General features: G+C 51.0%; 1 protein-coding gene across 8 annotated transcripts in view; it reads left to right on the top strand.

The window, feature by feature from the left end:
- RPH3AL (rabphilin 3A like (without C2 domains)) overlaps positions 1–15,172 on the top strand; it is a 137,820-nt gene that overhangs the window by 42,496 nt on the left and 80,152 nt on the right. For 5 of the 8 annotated variants that reach the window (XM_055576982.1, XM_055576984.1, XM_055576980.1 and 2 more), the window contains 3 exons: positions 6,840–6,951; positions 10,466–10,609; positions 13,173–13,302. In XM_055576982.1, coding sequence (XP_055432957.1) covers positions 6,875–6,951; positions 10,466–10,609; positions 13,173–13,302 — 351 coding nt within the window. In that variant the 5' untranslated portion in view covers positions 6,840–6,874. The remainder of the gene's footprint in view (positions 1–6,839; positions 6,952–10,465; positions 10,610–13,172; positions 13,303–15,172) is intronic. The other 3 variants (XM_055576987.1, XM_055576985.1, XM_055576986.1) reach the window with 1 other exon arrangement.

Below are 15,172 nucleotides of genomic sequence, written 5' to 3'. Positions count from 1 at the left end.
TTTACACATGGTGCCCCCGCCTAGACCCTGTGGCTCCTTTCCAGCTGTCTCACCCGTCCTATCTCTTTCCCGTTCTTTTCCCCATATCATGTCTGTTCCTCCCATGAGATCGGACCCTACAGCTCCTTGAAAGCTTATCCATTCACTTCCCAGCCTGGGGTGTCAGACAGGGCTCAGTTGTATTAGCGAAAGTTTCTCTGAAATAAACCAAGGAAGCAGAAACGCCAGGGTCTGAAGGCGGGAGAGAGCACCCCGCCAGGAGAAGCTGTGGGTGATGAGGAGCTGTTCTGAAGTTTCTTCTGTTTCTGTGGCTGCTGGGTGGGGTGGAGCCCTGGTGGGCGTGTGTGATGCTTCCCGAGGGGCAGGTGGTTTTGCCCTCCAGTGTCTTTTTCAGAATCCAGTGCATCTCAGAGACAGCTGCAGGCTAAGGTTTTCAGCGCTGTGTTAAAGAGGTTGTAAGATTTGGAAGGCTGGGTCAAAGAGCAGCGTTTTCCTGGGTTAGTAATGATGTGGGCTGTTCTCTGTAGTTAGAGGCATGCGTTTTCATTTCATCCTTGCTGTGTGCTTGTGTGGAGGCGGAGACCCTGGCTCTTTGTAGAAAGAACCCAGCTAGCAAATTGTGACTGGATCACAGGGCTCGCAGGCTGGTGCTGCTTCACCAGATTCTAAGCCTACAAAGTCCATTAAGAGGGAGAAGCCGCTTTATAAGTGACCCTGAATGTTTGCAGAGAAGAGGTTTTTGTTTTTAGTGATTGTACTATACACATTATTCTTTTTTCAATTTTTTTTTTTTTGATGTGGACCATTTTCAAAGTCTGTATTGAACTTGCTACAATATTGCTTTTGCTCCATGATTTTTGGTCCTTTGGCCATGAGACCTGCAGGATCCCATCTCCTCAACCAGGGATTGAACCCATATGCCCCCAAATCGGAAGTTGAAATCTCAACCACTGGAGCCCCAGGGAAGTCCCTGTACACATTATTAAAAGCAGTTTATTGGAGATTTGCAGATTCTTCCATCTCTGAGTTCTGAGCTTGAAAATACAAAATCCGCATAAGACCATCGGGGCACGACTGCTTGCAGCAGAATTTTTTTGTGTGAATGACTCTGGTGATGCGCTTTGGTGATACGTTTAAAAAAAAAATGTACACATCTGTTCCCCTTGGGGAATTTATCCTAAGAAAATAATCAGAAATGGGCACAAAGATTTATGTCCCAGGATATCCATTTAGGGCTGAACACCATAGGACAAAACTGGGAACAATCCATGTGCTTCCCCCAATAGGAAAATGGGAAAAATAAATCCAGAATACTAAGTTACCATTAAGAATCATGTTTCTGAGGACTTTTAATAATGTGAGAAAGCACAGTGTGATAAGAAAGCAAACAGCATAGGTAGTAAGAATCCAATTTTATTTAAAAATCCATGCACAACTGTCTAGGAAGACATGGGACGGTCTTACATGAAGACGGTAGGTCTTCATCGGGGGGTGGGTGAAGAGTGTGTTTAGGCTGCATGTTCTACGGTGCCCAGGAGAGACCACGGGAGCTTGCAGCTTTTAAAAATTAATTTATTTTTGGCTATGCTGGGTCTTCATTGCAAGGCATGCACTCCCACCCTCCTCCTCCTCCTCCTTGGGGCCCCTGCTGGAGGGGCAGTGAGCCCAGGAGTGTATTGGATGATGGCGAGCACACAGCTTGGCAGAAGAGCCGCCGGGTCAAGGGGATGCAGGAAGCTGGGGGACATGGGCCAGCTGGTGGGCAGGGAGCTGGCAGCAGGCTCAGGATGCTTAGATTCGGAGAACCTAAGCTGACTCTGTTGGCAGTTTCCTAAGCTGTGTTTCCACACACTGCCTTCCTCTCCCACCACCTATGCTGAGATTGTTCCATGTGGGCCAGGGACAGCTGTGCCTCCCAAGGTGCCAGCCACAGCCCAGGGCAGGCCCCGCAGTCCCCAGACAGGGCCTCAGCTCTCACTAGGAGCCATTGCTGTGGACATGCTCAGCCACGAACTTACCACCAGCCGGTGCCCACGGCCCCAGGCTCTGGGAGAGACATCCCACATCTCCCTGGACCTCTCTGTAGTGTTTGGCTCAGTGGGCTCATCTTCCTCAAAGCTCCAGGAGCAGGAAGGATGGGGGACCCAGAACGCCTCCTCCTTCCTGCCCTAAGAACCAGGCTGGGGTGAGGGCCCAGATCTCCCCACCAGATTGAAGCAGTGACCAATCTCCCACCTCAGGACCCTTCTCCAGTCCCCTCCCTGCCCCTTGGCAGGTGAGAATGCACTGGACTACCCAGAGTGGTCCCTCCAGCCTGTCGGTCTCCGCTCCCCCTGGGGAAAAGGTGGGGAAACTGAGACCTGGGGAGAAATAACTGATTGTTCCTGGTCTTGCAGTAAGTTTGCATAAAAGTCAGACTTTCTCAGGTCTTTTCTCTCCGAGTTGGGTTATCCTCACTGCCACCAAACCCTTCCCTTTATACTTACTGCACAAGGTGACTTGAGGCAGAGAAGGTATATTAATTAAGGGTTAGCAGACCCACATGGGTGTGACCTATCCTCAGTCTCTCTGCCTGGTTCTTTTCTCTTTTGCCAAACAGAAAAAGTAATGATTAGATTGAGAAAGAATAAAACAGTAGGCTGTGGGTGGTTGCAGAGTTATTTTGGCTCAAGTTAAAAAAAAAACAAAGCAAAGGAAAGGAATTAGATGTCAGATGGGTCAGTTGTTGTTCAGTCGCTCAGTCGTGTCCAACTCTTTGCACCCCCATTGACTGCAGCGCGGCAGGCTTCCCTGTCCTTCACCGTCTCTCAGAGCTTGCTCAAACTCACGTCCATTGAGTCGGTGATGCCATCCAACTGTCTCGCCCTCTGTTGTCCCCTTACCCTCCTGCCTTCAATCTTTCCCAGCATCAGGGTCTTTTCTAAAGAGTCAGCTCTTCTCATCAGGTGGCAAAGTATTGGAGTTTTCGCTTGAGCATCAGTCCTTCCAATGAATATTCAGGACTGATTTCCTTTAGGATTGACTGGTTTGAACTCCTTGCAGTCCAAGGGACTCTCAAGAGTCTTCTCCAACACCACAGTTCAAAAGCATCAATTCTTCAGCACTTAGCCTTCTTTATGGTCCAGCTCTCACATCCGTATGTGACTACTGGAAAAACCATAGCTTTGACTAGACGGACCTTTGTCAGCAAAGTAATGTCTCTGCTTTTTAATATGCTGTCTAGGTTGGTCATAGCTTTTCTTTGGACAGAGAGATGTTAGTTTGGGGGTTCTCTTGCCAGTGATCCTCAAGCTCTAGCGCCCTAGGAAATGACCCAAAGGGGACAAAAGAGGTTTATTCCCTAGAGGCTTATTTGGAGGTGATGTGTTTGGGGCTGTGAGGAGCTGCTGTCTTCTGGAAGTCCTCACCTGTCCCGCCATAAAGATGGTGGCATTTCAAGCATGAGAACACAGGATCCCTTCTTTCTTCCCGCCTCCTCCCCGCTCCTCAGCTCCACTCCCTTTTGATTCAGAAGCATCTGCAGAAGATGGAATAAGTCCCACCAGAGGTTCTCTGACTTGTTCCTCCCTCTGGGATCACCACTGGTGCGTCCCTGCTTTCGTGGGGGTGCCCGGCAATGCAGAGGGGCCACCTCCATACTCTCTGTACCTAGCTGCAGCAGTGGGCAGGAAGCTTCAGAGCCCAGCTGTCTAGTCCTGAAAGCAGTGGCCTGGGATGTGTGGTGCCCCCTGCAGGCCTGGGCAAGAATGGCAATGCCTGTGAGGTGATAGTAATAATGTAGTCGTTCAGTCCGGTCTGAACTGCAGCCCGCCAGGCTCCCCTGTCCATGGGATTCTCCAGGCATGAATACTGGAGTGGGTAGCCATTCCCTTCTCCAGGGGATCTTCCTGACCCAGGGATCAAACCTGGGTAGCCTGCATTGTAGGCAGAATCTGTGAGGAGATGGACTGCCAGTTAGCCATGGGATCAGCCTGTCCCCATCAGGGAGACCTCATTACTTCCATTTCTTGACGCTCCCAGAATATTTTTAAAAAATAATAATAAGGAAACAGGGCTACTGAGTTACAGTATGTTTTCTAATGTTTACTTGGAACAGAGTAAGGCGTTTCACACCCATGCAGCAGTGTGACTGCGCTATTCACAAGATAACAGAACTTTAAAACAACAACAACAAAACAAGCCGTAGCTAGAAGTGGGGCTGGTTTAAAGTTGTTTAATGAGCATGTCGTTTTTGACCCCGGCTGTGTTTTCCTGGACTGGATGTGAGCCTCATTTGGGAGAAGGTCAAGACTTTAAATGGGAGGTGGTACCGACAGCCCTCCCAGCACTGGATCCAGCCTGGGGTCTCCCCAGGGAGCTCCCCGAATAGCTCTTCGGGGTCTCTCTCTCAAGGTGGCTGGCAATGGGGAGTGGGTGCCTGGATCACCTGGGAGAGACCGCTGTGGTCAAGGTCGTGGGCTTGGTCTCTGTGGGGGTCAGTTAGCAGCAGTCTGCATGCCGCCCCCTGCTGGTCATCACAGAAATGGGTGACATTGGTCTAGAACCAATGACCAATTGAGAGCAGTTGACATTGCTCTCAAACCACAGTCCAGTGATTTCTGGGGGGTTCCCAGTGCCTTTCAGGGGGTCCACAAGGTCAAAAATATTTTCTTCTTCATCATCATCACAATATACTTGGTCAAATTCTCTCAAATATACAGATGAAAAATTCATTGACCTGATTTCAAATACCACATTGAAACTAATCTTTAAAGATAACTGTCATCTGTTGAGTTTGGGTGCAGAATGAAAGAAGAACGTCCACAATTATCTAGGAAGGCTATTAAAACACTCCACCCTGTTCCAACTATAGGACGTATCCGCTAGAGTCTGGATGTCCTTCATGTACTTTAACAAAACTACATACCACAAAACGTTGATTGAAACGTCAGACATGAAACTGTCCGTTGTTAAGCCAAACATTACATAGATTTGTTAAAATGCAAAACAATCCCGTTATTCTCACTAATTGCTTTTGTTTTGAAAATACAGCTTTGAAATATGTGAGCATCTCATGGGTTTATTATTTTTTGATGACTTAACAATTTAAATTTTCTCAGTGTTCATTTCTAACCTGGTAAATAGCAATAGATACAGCCCATATCATTTGGAGTTCCCAAGAATTTTTTGAGATGTAGTTCACATACCATAAATTTCAGACATTTAAAGTGTACAAGATAGTGGTTTTAGTGAATTCACAAATCTGTGCAAGCATCCTGCATGCGTGCTAAGTCACTTCAGTCATGTCTGACTCTTTGTGAGCCCATGGACTGTAGCTCACCAGGCTCCTCTGTCCATGGGATTCTCCAGGCAAGTATACTGGAGTGGGTTCCCATACCCTCCTCCAGGGGATCTTCCCCACCCAGGGATGGAACCTGCATCTGTTCATGTCTCCTGCTTTGGCAGGCAAGTTCTTAACCCCTAGAGCCACCTGGGGAGCCCAGACAACCATCACTGCTAATTCCAGAACATTTCCATCATCCGGAAAAGGACCCTGAGCCCATTGGCAGTCACTCCCATTCCTCCCTCCCCGCCACCCCAGCCCCTGGCAACCACTAATCTACCTTCTGTTTCTATGGATTGGCCTGTTTTGGACATTTCATATAAGTAGAACCATACAACATGTGGTCTTTTGTAACTGGCTTCTTTCACTGAGCATGTTTTCAAGGCTCATCCGTGTTGTTCTCCAGTCCCTTTTATGGCCAAACAACATTCCATTATACAGATATGCCACATTTTATCCATTCATCAATTGATGGACATTTGAATTGTTTCTACTTTTTGGCAATTATGAACAGGGCTGCTGTGAATATTTGTGTAAAAGTTTGTGTATGGACATATGTTTTCAGCCCTCTTGGGTTTATACCTCAAAGCCCTTTCTGGGTCATATGGTAATAACTGTATGTGACACTTAAAGAACTGCCGGACTAATTTTCAAGAGTGTAAAGGAGTCCTGTGTTTGAGAACCACTGGTCTGGAGGGAACGAGACCAGGGGAGTGTGGATAACTCAGTACTGCCCTTCATCTTTGCTCTGGAATTAGGATTCCCTCAAACTCAGCTTTCTCTCTCTCTTTCCCTCTTTACTGTCTCCTCAACGCATACCCTTTTTTGAAAAATTATTTATTTGGCTAAGCCGGGTCTTAGGTGGGGCACGTGGGATCTTCAGTCTTCCTTTTGGCATGTGAAATCTTTAGTAGGACCAGGGATTGAACCTGGGCCCCCTGCATTGGGAGCCAGAGTTTCAGCCACTGAACCACCAGGGAAGTCCCCCCCACAACACATATCCTTGGTGGTAAGGAGAAAGCCAGCTCGGCTCAGCTGCGCAAGTGAAACCACCAGCAAGTTTTGGAGCAGGGCCCCCTTCCTTCAGGGTTTCTGAGGGGGCCATGCTCATTGTGGTCCCAGGGCAGTAAAGTGGGGTTGGTACCTGGAGGGTGCAAATGCCCTCGGGGTTTGCCTGCCAGGTTGGAAACTTCGGACGTGTGCCTCTTCTTTCCTTTCTGATTCTGTCCCTTTGATGTCCTGTCAGTCAAGTCCAACCTTGTCACTTAGCTGCATGAGCCACCTAGCTACCCCTCCCAGAATCAGGAGTCTCTGAAAGAGGAAGCTTGAGGGAATAGCACTTAGCCGGAGGGGTGATTCTGCTGGTGAGGGTCCAAACATCACTGGAGATGGCATAGGGGCGGCAGTGGAGGGAGATAGGTTGGCAGTACTGGTGTTTGGTGTCTGAGGGACCCCGCCTGCCACGCGCACCCCAGTCAATGACGTGCTCTTTCTTTTTCCCTCTTTCTTATCTCAGATGTGACTCCCCGCCCTGGCTGGCCGCTCCAAACCATGGCCGACACCATCTTCGGCAGTGGCTGTGATCAGTGGGTTTGCCCCAATGACCGGCAGCTTGCCCTGCGAGCCAAGTAAGTACTTCTCAGGCTTGGCCGGGCCCTCCCTTCCCTCCTCTTCCCAACTCCCCTCCTTTCTTTGACAAAATTCAATGCCAGGGCTTCACAAGGAGCAATTTGAAGGCAAGTGCCTGTCTTAGCGCAACAGTAAAGAATCTGCCTGCAGAGCAGGATACACAGGTTCAGTCCCTGGGTTAGGAAGATCCCCTGCAGAAGGAAATGGCAACCCACTCCAGTACTCTTGCCTGGGAAATCCTATGGACAGAGGAGCCTGGCAGGCTACAGTCCAGGGATTGCAAAGAGTCAGACACGACTGAGCAGCTAAACAACAAGCAAAAAATGCCTGTCTAATGCACACCACACTCCTGGCCTTGAGCTGGGCACCTAACAGCCATTCACTCATTCCGTCAAATGGAATGGATTCCCATTTCTCAGATGAGGACATGAGACTGAGGTCCTCACTGGCATCGCCCAGCTTGTGAGTGGAGGGGCTCCCCTGGGTCCATCTGACTCTCATGCCTGTGTTCTTTGGACCACAGTAGACTTCAGGGAGCCAGACCATTTCCTTTGCCTTCTCTGTGAAGAATAGAAATCCCCTGTCACTGAGCTTCAAACCCTGAGTCCCAGGCAGCAGGGAGCCTTTGATCTCTGGATGCCCACTTCATAGTTGAGCGCCTGGCCCCAGCAGACAGGACACACCAAAGAAAGGCTTGTCAAATTTACAAAGAGCTGCCCTCTGGACTGAAGCACACAGCCACCCTCGAAGCGTCCCAGCTCTCAGCCGCGCCCAGGTCAGGATTTCTCTGCCTGTGGTTTGCCCCGTTTTCCTGTTACCTCTCAACCTGGTGACCCCCTTGGCTGCACTTAAATCAGCCCGTCTCCACCCACTGTCCCCACTGCCCCATGGCTGGAGACCAGGGGCCCCCAGATGCCTCTTCAGCCTTCCAGTCTCCTCCTGTCCCTCCAGGGGAGCCGGGGGTCCCAGGGATCAGATAAACCCGAGAGTGCCGCTCCATCTGTTAAATCCATGCCGAATACAGGAGCCTGCATTTCCCCAGCTGGGACCAAGTTCAAGACATTTGCAATTAGATATTGTGAGCCTGCAGGGGACAGAGCTGAAACATCAAAGGATAGAAAAATTAATCCAGAATGCCCAAGACGAGTGGAGTCCTGTGTGATTTGCAGGACTCTTTGCACCACAGTTAATTTGTCCCTCTTACCAGGGTGGCTCAGCTCTTTTAGCCCCCACGTGGCCCCTGCGGTGGAGAGACCAGGGATGAAACCATCCTCTCTCCCTCTCTCCTCTGACACCTGGTGAGATGACGTGTCCTCCACGGCTGGATGTGAGGAGCTGGGGAAGAGCGGCGCTCTTGTAGGAGGGGCTGGCATGACCCCTGGTGATCCTGCCAGCCTCCCCTTCAGTTCTCCTTGACCTTGTCTTGCGCTTAGCAGCAGCCAGAAGCTATCATAGCACCTTTTAGAAGAGCGGATGCTTTTATCTCTCTCCAGGGTGTGCTGCCTTGTAATGCCAGGCTTCTTGTGATGCTGGGCTCCTTAAAGGATAGTGTTACAAACCCCCGTGGCCAGGTACTGTGCCTCTGGGAGGCTGGGGGAAGTTATCTTCTTTGGCTCCAGCTTAGAATCTGTTCTCCCATCTTCCAGCTGCCAGCACACATTTTCTAAACCCCTGCTATGTGCCAGGACTATTGGACTGCAGTGAACAAGACCAATACGGTCCCTTGTCTTCAGGCACTGATGGGGAGCAGGGAGCGTGATACACACGGTTACTCGTGTGCAGCTGCTTTGCCGGTAGAAACAGGCAGTCAGGCAAAGTGGGGTGCTAATAATCTAGGGTTTGGGGGAGGTCTCCCTGAGAGTGTGATGCTTATGTTGAATCTTGGAGGAGGGGTAAATACTAGCTGAAAATATGGGGAAGCGCATCTAGGCAGCAGGAGCAGCAAGTGCAAAGGTCCTGGGGTAGAAGGGACATGGCCTGCAGAGACCTGGCAGGAGGTCAGGGTGGCTTGAATGCAGAGTGAGGGGCTGAATGGCATGCAAGGAAGATGGAGAGGTGGGCAGGGGCCAGATGGGGCAGGGTGCAGCCCTCAGGACTCCCATTCTAAGGGGGAAACAGAAGGACTTACCTTGCCTCGTAATAATGTTTAAGCCTCATGGTGGAGCTATGCCCAGGCCTTAGGGAACTCTGAGCACGGGCTCTCCTTAACCCATTTTGGAGGGATCAAGGAAAAGCCTCCTATAAAGTCCATGTCTAAAAGATGTCCTATAAAAGAAAGGGAGTGAGCCAGTGGAAATGAGGCTTAGGGAGAGGGCAGGCACCCCAGGAGGAGGGTACAGCTTGAGCAAAGGCCTGGAGACAGTGCACAGCCTGGAACACAAGGGAGGCAGGAGCAGCTGTTGGTGCTGTGCCCTGTGCGAGGCCCCACAGTCGGGGGACGTGCTGCTAGGCACTGGGCGCCGCCAAAGGTCCTTCCTCGGGGTTTGCAGCTCCGTGTACGTCTGGCAGCCCTGAGTCAGCCTCCTTTGTTTATGGGGAGGGGTCGGTCCCCTGGGGCAGCCTGGCATGGCCCTCGGCAGCTACCAGATGTGAGCTCCCCAGGCCAGGAAGCCTTCTGACCTCGGACTTGCCTTTGCAAAGGCACCTAACTGCGCCCTGCCTCTTCCCTCCTCTGAGAGGTGGGGAGGCCTGCCTTGCAGGATGCCAGGGGTCCGGTGGGGAGACGGTCTGCAGAGCCCTGGGCCTCATCGTCGCCCCCCCTGTGCTGCTGTGACCCTCTTGCCCTGAATCTCTCTAGTTTTCAAAATGCTCCATGAATCTCCTTTTATCCTCAGCATCTTTTTTTTTTTTTAATCTATATGTAATTTTATTTATCTATTTTTCTTTTTGGCTGTGTGTGGTCTTGGTTGCTGTGTGGGCTTTTCTCTAGTTTTGGCGAGGAGGGGCCACTCTCTAGTTGTCGTGTACAAGCTTTTTCGTTGCAGTGGCTTTTCTTGTTGCAGAGGACAGGCTCTCAAGCATGCGGGCTTCAGGAACTGTGGCTCCGGGGCTCTAGAGCACAGGCTCAGTAGTTGTGGCGCACGGGCTTAGTTGCTCCACGGCGTGTGGGGTCTTCCTAGAGCCAGGGTGGAACCCACGTCTCCTGCATTCACAGGCAGATTCTTTACCACCGAGCCACCAGGGAAGCCATGAGTGTTTGTAACCCAATCGATGATCTTTCCTGTCCATCTTGCTTTCTTCCAAGACTCAGATCCAGGTGCTCAGTCTTCTTTTGATCGTCTTCCCTCGAAACCTCTTGTGCTGTGGCCTTTTGTACATTCCATACCCTGCCCCCCGCCAGATGCTAAGGGCGTGCTGCTGTCTTCGTGGGGCCCAGGAGCTGGTGGGTGGCTGAGACAGTGTTTGGAGACTGGCATGCGCCCGACACACAGACTGTGCTCAGGGGGCCTTGGTGGGTGTGGTAGGGGTGCCGGCTTGCACTGGGGCTGGACTCGTGTGCTGTGCTCTCTCCAGGCTGCACACCGGCTGGTCTGTGCACACCTACCAGACAGAGAAGCAGAGGAAGAGCCAGAGCCTCAGCCCGGCCGAGGTGGAGGCCATCCTGCAGGTCATCCAGAGGGCCGAGCGCCTTGACATCCTGGAGCAGCAGAGGGTCGGGTAAGGGCTGCTCCCGAGAGCGGGCAGAAGTGGGGCCTGGAGAGGGAGGCAGGGCAGTCAGTGCCAGATCAGCGGGCTGGGAGTCTGGCACCCTGGGTCCTTGTGCCGGCTTGTTACTGGGAGAGAGTCAGCTCAGCCTGAACACCCTGGGACTGGAGTAGATTCGTAACCCAGCCTGTTTGAGCCCCAGTATACCCCTCTGTAAGATGGGGATAGCAGCCTGGGCCCCAGGCTATGGGGAAGATGAGTGAGTGCAGCAAGACGCACTAGGGTCTGTTCAGCTCTGCGCACAGGAGGGTCACTGTGGTTCAGCCAGGGCAAGGATTTAGCAGAGGCTGAACCGTGGGTTCTCCCATCAGAGACCATTAGGAGCCGCTCTCCAGCTTATCTAAGCTCTCTTGGCCTCCGGCATCTGGAGCCGACTCCTACACAGTCTTCAGTTTTTGTTGTGTCTTTTTATTTGTTTAATTGCAAAAGCAATTCATATTTCCTAGACAGTCTGAAAAACACAGGCCGCATAGGCAGGAAGACATAAATGCAGGGCACTGATGGGAATTGATTTGATTCTGGTCTCCTTGTTCTTTCTCTGTTTATCTTCTTCTATGAAATATATGATCATTTTGAAAAATCAGACATTGTAGAAATGCAGAGTTCTAGAAAGTGAAAGCGCCAGCACAAAGACCGCTGCTGTCTAGCTTATCGTGTGCGCCTCGCTTAATACAGATGTATTACTACTGTTTCATTCCAGAGAGGGTTTGTAGCAGATGTCTAGTGCTCTTTTCCCCCTCTACTCCTGGCTGGGGCCCCACCGCCTCTCAGACCTAGCCCGAGGGTCCTGCAAGGCTTGGAATGCCTCAGAGGTGCGGGTGCTGATGACTGACAGGCCAGCGCCACATCCTTCAGGCTCCCCCAGGAAGGCGTGCGGGGGGTCGGTGGGGGGTGTTCCCTGTGGGCTCCCCGAAGCTGTGAGACGTGTTTGCACCCCACCCCCTGACCCCCATCCATCTGGGCTGTCTTCCCCCTGCTGCTCACGTTGTCTGGCTGTGTTGTAAGCACTGGGTTTGGCTGAGGCAAGAATGACCCAGGAGGCAGGAAATCGTCTCAGAAAGAGGAAGGGTGTCCTGTGTGGTTGCACTGATGGGGGGGTCCCCTGAGAACAAGCAGTCAGGCCAGGGTTGAAGCTGAGTTTATTCCCAGGACCCTGGAGGTCCCTGGAGGAGGGACGGTGACCACTGTGGAAGTCAGGAGTGTCTGCTGACTTCTGGGGCCAGAACCAGCCTCAGTGCCCAGGCTGCCCTCCCTTGGCCCCCAGGCAGGGCCTGATCACCCAGGGGAGACAGTGGAGTTGCCATGAGATGGGGGGCCTGGGTGTAGCCTCAGCTGTACCTCTGAGGAGCTGTGCCATCCTGGCAAGTGACATCACACCTCGGAGCCTCAGTCTTCTCATCTTTAAAATGGGGGGAGGGGGACAGCGTCCTCCTTGCGGGGGGTTTGTGAGGGTCACAGGAGACAGTGTACCCACACACTATCCTCCATGTATTTAGGAATTTTTGCTGAGGGAATTCCCTGGTGGCCCCTGGTTAAGATTCTGAGCTTCCACTGCAGGGGGCCAGGTTCGATCCCTGGTTGGGGAACGAAGATCCTGCATGGAGCAGCCAAAAAAATAATAATAATTTTTGCTGAGAATCCACTGGATACTGGAGACACAGCGGCCAATGGAAAAGAAGTGGCCGTGTATTGTGGGCATGACAATGTTGTGTGACAGGTTGTCACAAAACAGGGGTCACAGTGGGCCGAGGGGCTGTGTAATCTGGCCCCTCCCGGCCCCCTCCTGCCTCCTTAGTCCCAGGCAGTATAGTGGCCCCCAACCCCCAGGCTCCTTGCTGCTCCAGTGCTCCGGGGCCTTGCTCTTGTACTTGTTGCCCCTCCACCAGCTCTTCACACATTTGGTCCTTGTCATCCTTCCCCTCTCAGTTCAGATGTCCTCAGAGAGGCCTTCACTAACCACCATCCAACATGTCCTGCCCCGTCCCACCCCCGCTTATTTTATTCCATAACCCCTCCCCCTCTCTGAAGTCACTGTGCTTGTTGTTTATATTTTCTTATTTATTTGGCTGAGCCAGGTCTTAGCTGCGGCACTCGGGATCTTTAGTTGCAGCACGTGGGCTCTAGTTTTCTGATCAGGGGTCGAACCCAGGCCCCCTGAATGGGGAGTGAGAAGTCTTAGCCAGTGGACTGCCACGGAGGCCCGTCACTTTGCTTGTTTATAGAGTTTCTCTCATTGTTAAACGTAAATTCCATGAGAACAGAGACTGTGTCCCTCTCTGTCTTCTTTGCTGCAATATTCCTAGTGTCTGGCATACTATAGGCACCCAGTTCACGGTGGGTGAGTGAATGAATGATTAGGAATTAGCCAGGGGAAGGAGTGGGCAGGGAAAACGCCAAAGGTGAGGGAATGGCCCCTGGGATGTGGTACGGTGTGGGGGGCCCGGGGCTACCGGAAAGGTGGCAGTCAGGTTGGAGACGAAGCCCACACCGTCTGATCCTGTGTCCTGTGCTGCAGGCGGCTGGTGGAGCGGCTGGAGACCATGAGGCGCAACGTGATGGGGAACGGCCTCTCCCAGTGTCTGCTCTGCGGGGAGGTGCTGGGCTTCCTCGGCAGCTCCTCCGTGTTCTGCAAAGACTGCAGGAAGGTAAGGCCCTGCTCTGGCTTCCCAGCCAGGACCAGCCCTGGCACTTCGTGGCTCTGCGTCCTGACTCCCAGGAGAGTGTATATGTGTTTGTGCATACATGTGTGCGGGCCTCCCTGGTGGCTCAGCAGTAAAGAACCCACCTGCCCATGTGGGAGACGCAGGTTAGATCCCTGGGTTAGGAAGTTCCCCTAGAGAAGGAAATGGCCACTCACTCCAGTATTCTTGCCTGGGAAGTCCCGTGGACAGGGGAGCCTGATGGGCTATAGTCCTTGGGGTTGCAGAGAATCAGATATGACTTAGTGACTAAACGATACATGTGTGCATACATGATATCCTATGCTTCATGACAAGAAGGATTGGGGCTGGAAGGTCACATGGCTAGGCTTCTAGTGCCAGCTCTGGGGAGTGGACCTCTGGGTCTCACAGGACTATGTATGAATTCAGCTCTTCTGGTAGCTGTGTGACTCCAGAAAGCTTATTTACTATGTCGAGCCTCACTGATAAAATAGGGACAATGATAATATATACCTTAGAGAGTTGTGAGGATTAGATAGTATATGCAAAGCTCTTAAAACCTTGTTTGGCACGTCAGTACTCAGTAAATGTTATTAGTTGTTTTAAATAAATGCAATTTTCCTCTTGATCCCTGGCAACTCAAATGAGTAGCAAGGCCAAATGGATTTTCTCCTTTTCTTCTACTCCACTGATCATTCTAAATTATGCCATATATAAAATTGTTTCATAGCGAGTCCAAGACTTCTTGAAATAACTTTATAAAAATTGTATGTATTTATTTTTAGCTGTGCCGGGTCTTCGTTGCTACACGGGCTTCCTTTCGCGGGCTTCCTTTACTTGCGTTGAGCAGGGGCTGCTCTCCAGCGGTGGCTTCTCTTTGTGGTGGCTTCTCTTGTTGCAGAGCACGGGCTCTAGGGCCCTGGAGCTTCCATAGTTGTGGCTCGTGGGCTCAGCAGTTGCGGCTCCGGGGCTCTAGAGCACAGGCTCAGTAGTTGTGGTGCATGGCTTTGGTTGTTCCATAACATGTGGGATCTTCCCAACCAGGGATAGAAAAAGTGTCTCCTGCGTTAGCAGGCAGATTCTTTACCACTGAGCCACCAGGGAAGCACCTTAACATAACTTTTTGTTTTTCCTGGCGTTTCTAATTGCCTTTCTTTTCTTATTGACCAAAGAATAAGGTGCCTTCTAGTCCTCAAGGTTTCTTAGCATCTGAATTTTATTCTCTATTGCATGAAGCCTACTTTTTTTTTCTTCCCTGCCAGAATCTCTTCTAGACTCTTATTCCTACTCTAGCCTTTAGTCGTTATTGCACGGTTGTCATCATGGGACCTTGCTTTACTGCCCTCCTAGGTTAGAAGCACTGGTCCCAAGATACCACGTCTTTTTCTTTTGTTGTTGTTGTTTTTCACTCTGGTTTTACTAGAACCCATCCTCAAGTAACTTCCATGTGCTAGACATTATTTTAAGCCTGGAGTTATTTTGGTAAACAAGACAGACAAAGAACCTTCTCTCTTGAGAGTACATGGGTGAGGGAACCAAAAACAAGTCATGATCAAATAGATAAGAAGATTTCAGGAAGAAATAAATTCTGGGAAGAAGTAACAGGGGAAAGAAGATTGGGGGTGCAGCAGGGCATTAATAGTTGAAAGGACTGTAAAATATGGGAACATCAAAGAAGTAAACATGGACTTGGCAACACAGAGGCCATTGGCAATCTTGACAAGGGCATTTTCAGTGATGTTCAAAAGCTGGATGAGAGAACCAAGGTGCAAAGAAGTTAATGTACCAGATGAATGGATGGGAAAGCCAGAATTTCAGCTAAACCACTTTTCCCCTGTTCTGTCACATGTGGTGA

The sequence above is a fragment of the Bubalus kerabau genome, chromosome 4 (assembly GCF_029407905.1).
Source record: "Bubalus kerabau isolate K-KA32 ecotype Philippines breed swamp buffalo chromosome 4, PCC_UOA_SB_1v2, whole genome shotgun sequence".
Classification (NCBI taxonomy): domain Eukaryota; kingdom Metazoa; phylum Chordata; class Mammalia; order Artiodactyla; family Bovidae; genus Bubalus; species Bubalus kerabau.
This window is presented reverse-complemented; position numbering and strand designations above follow the sequence as displayed.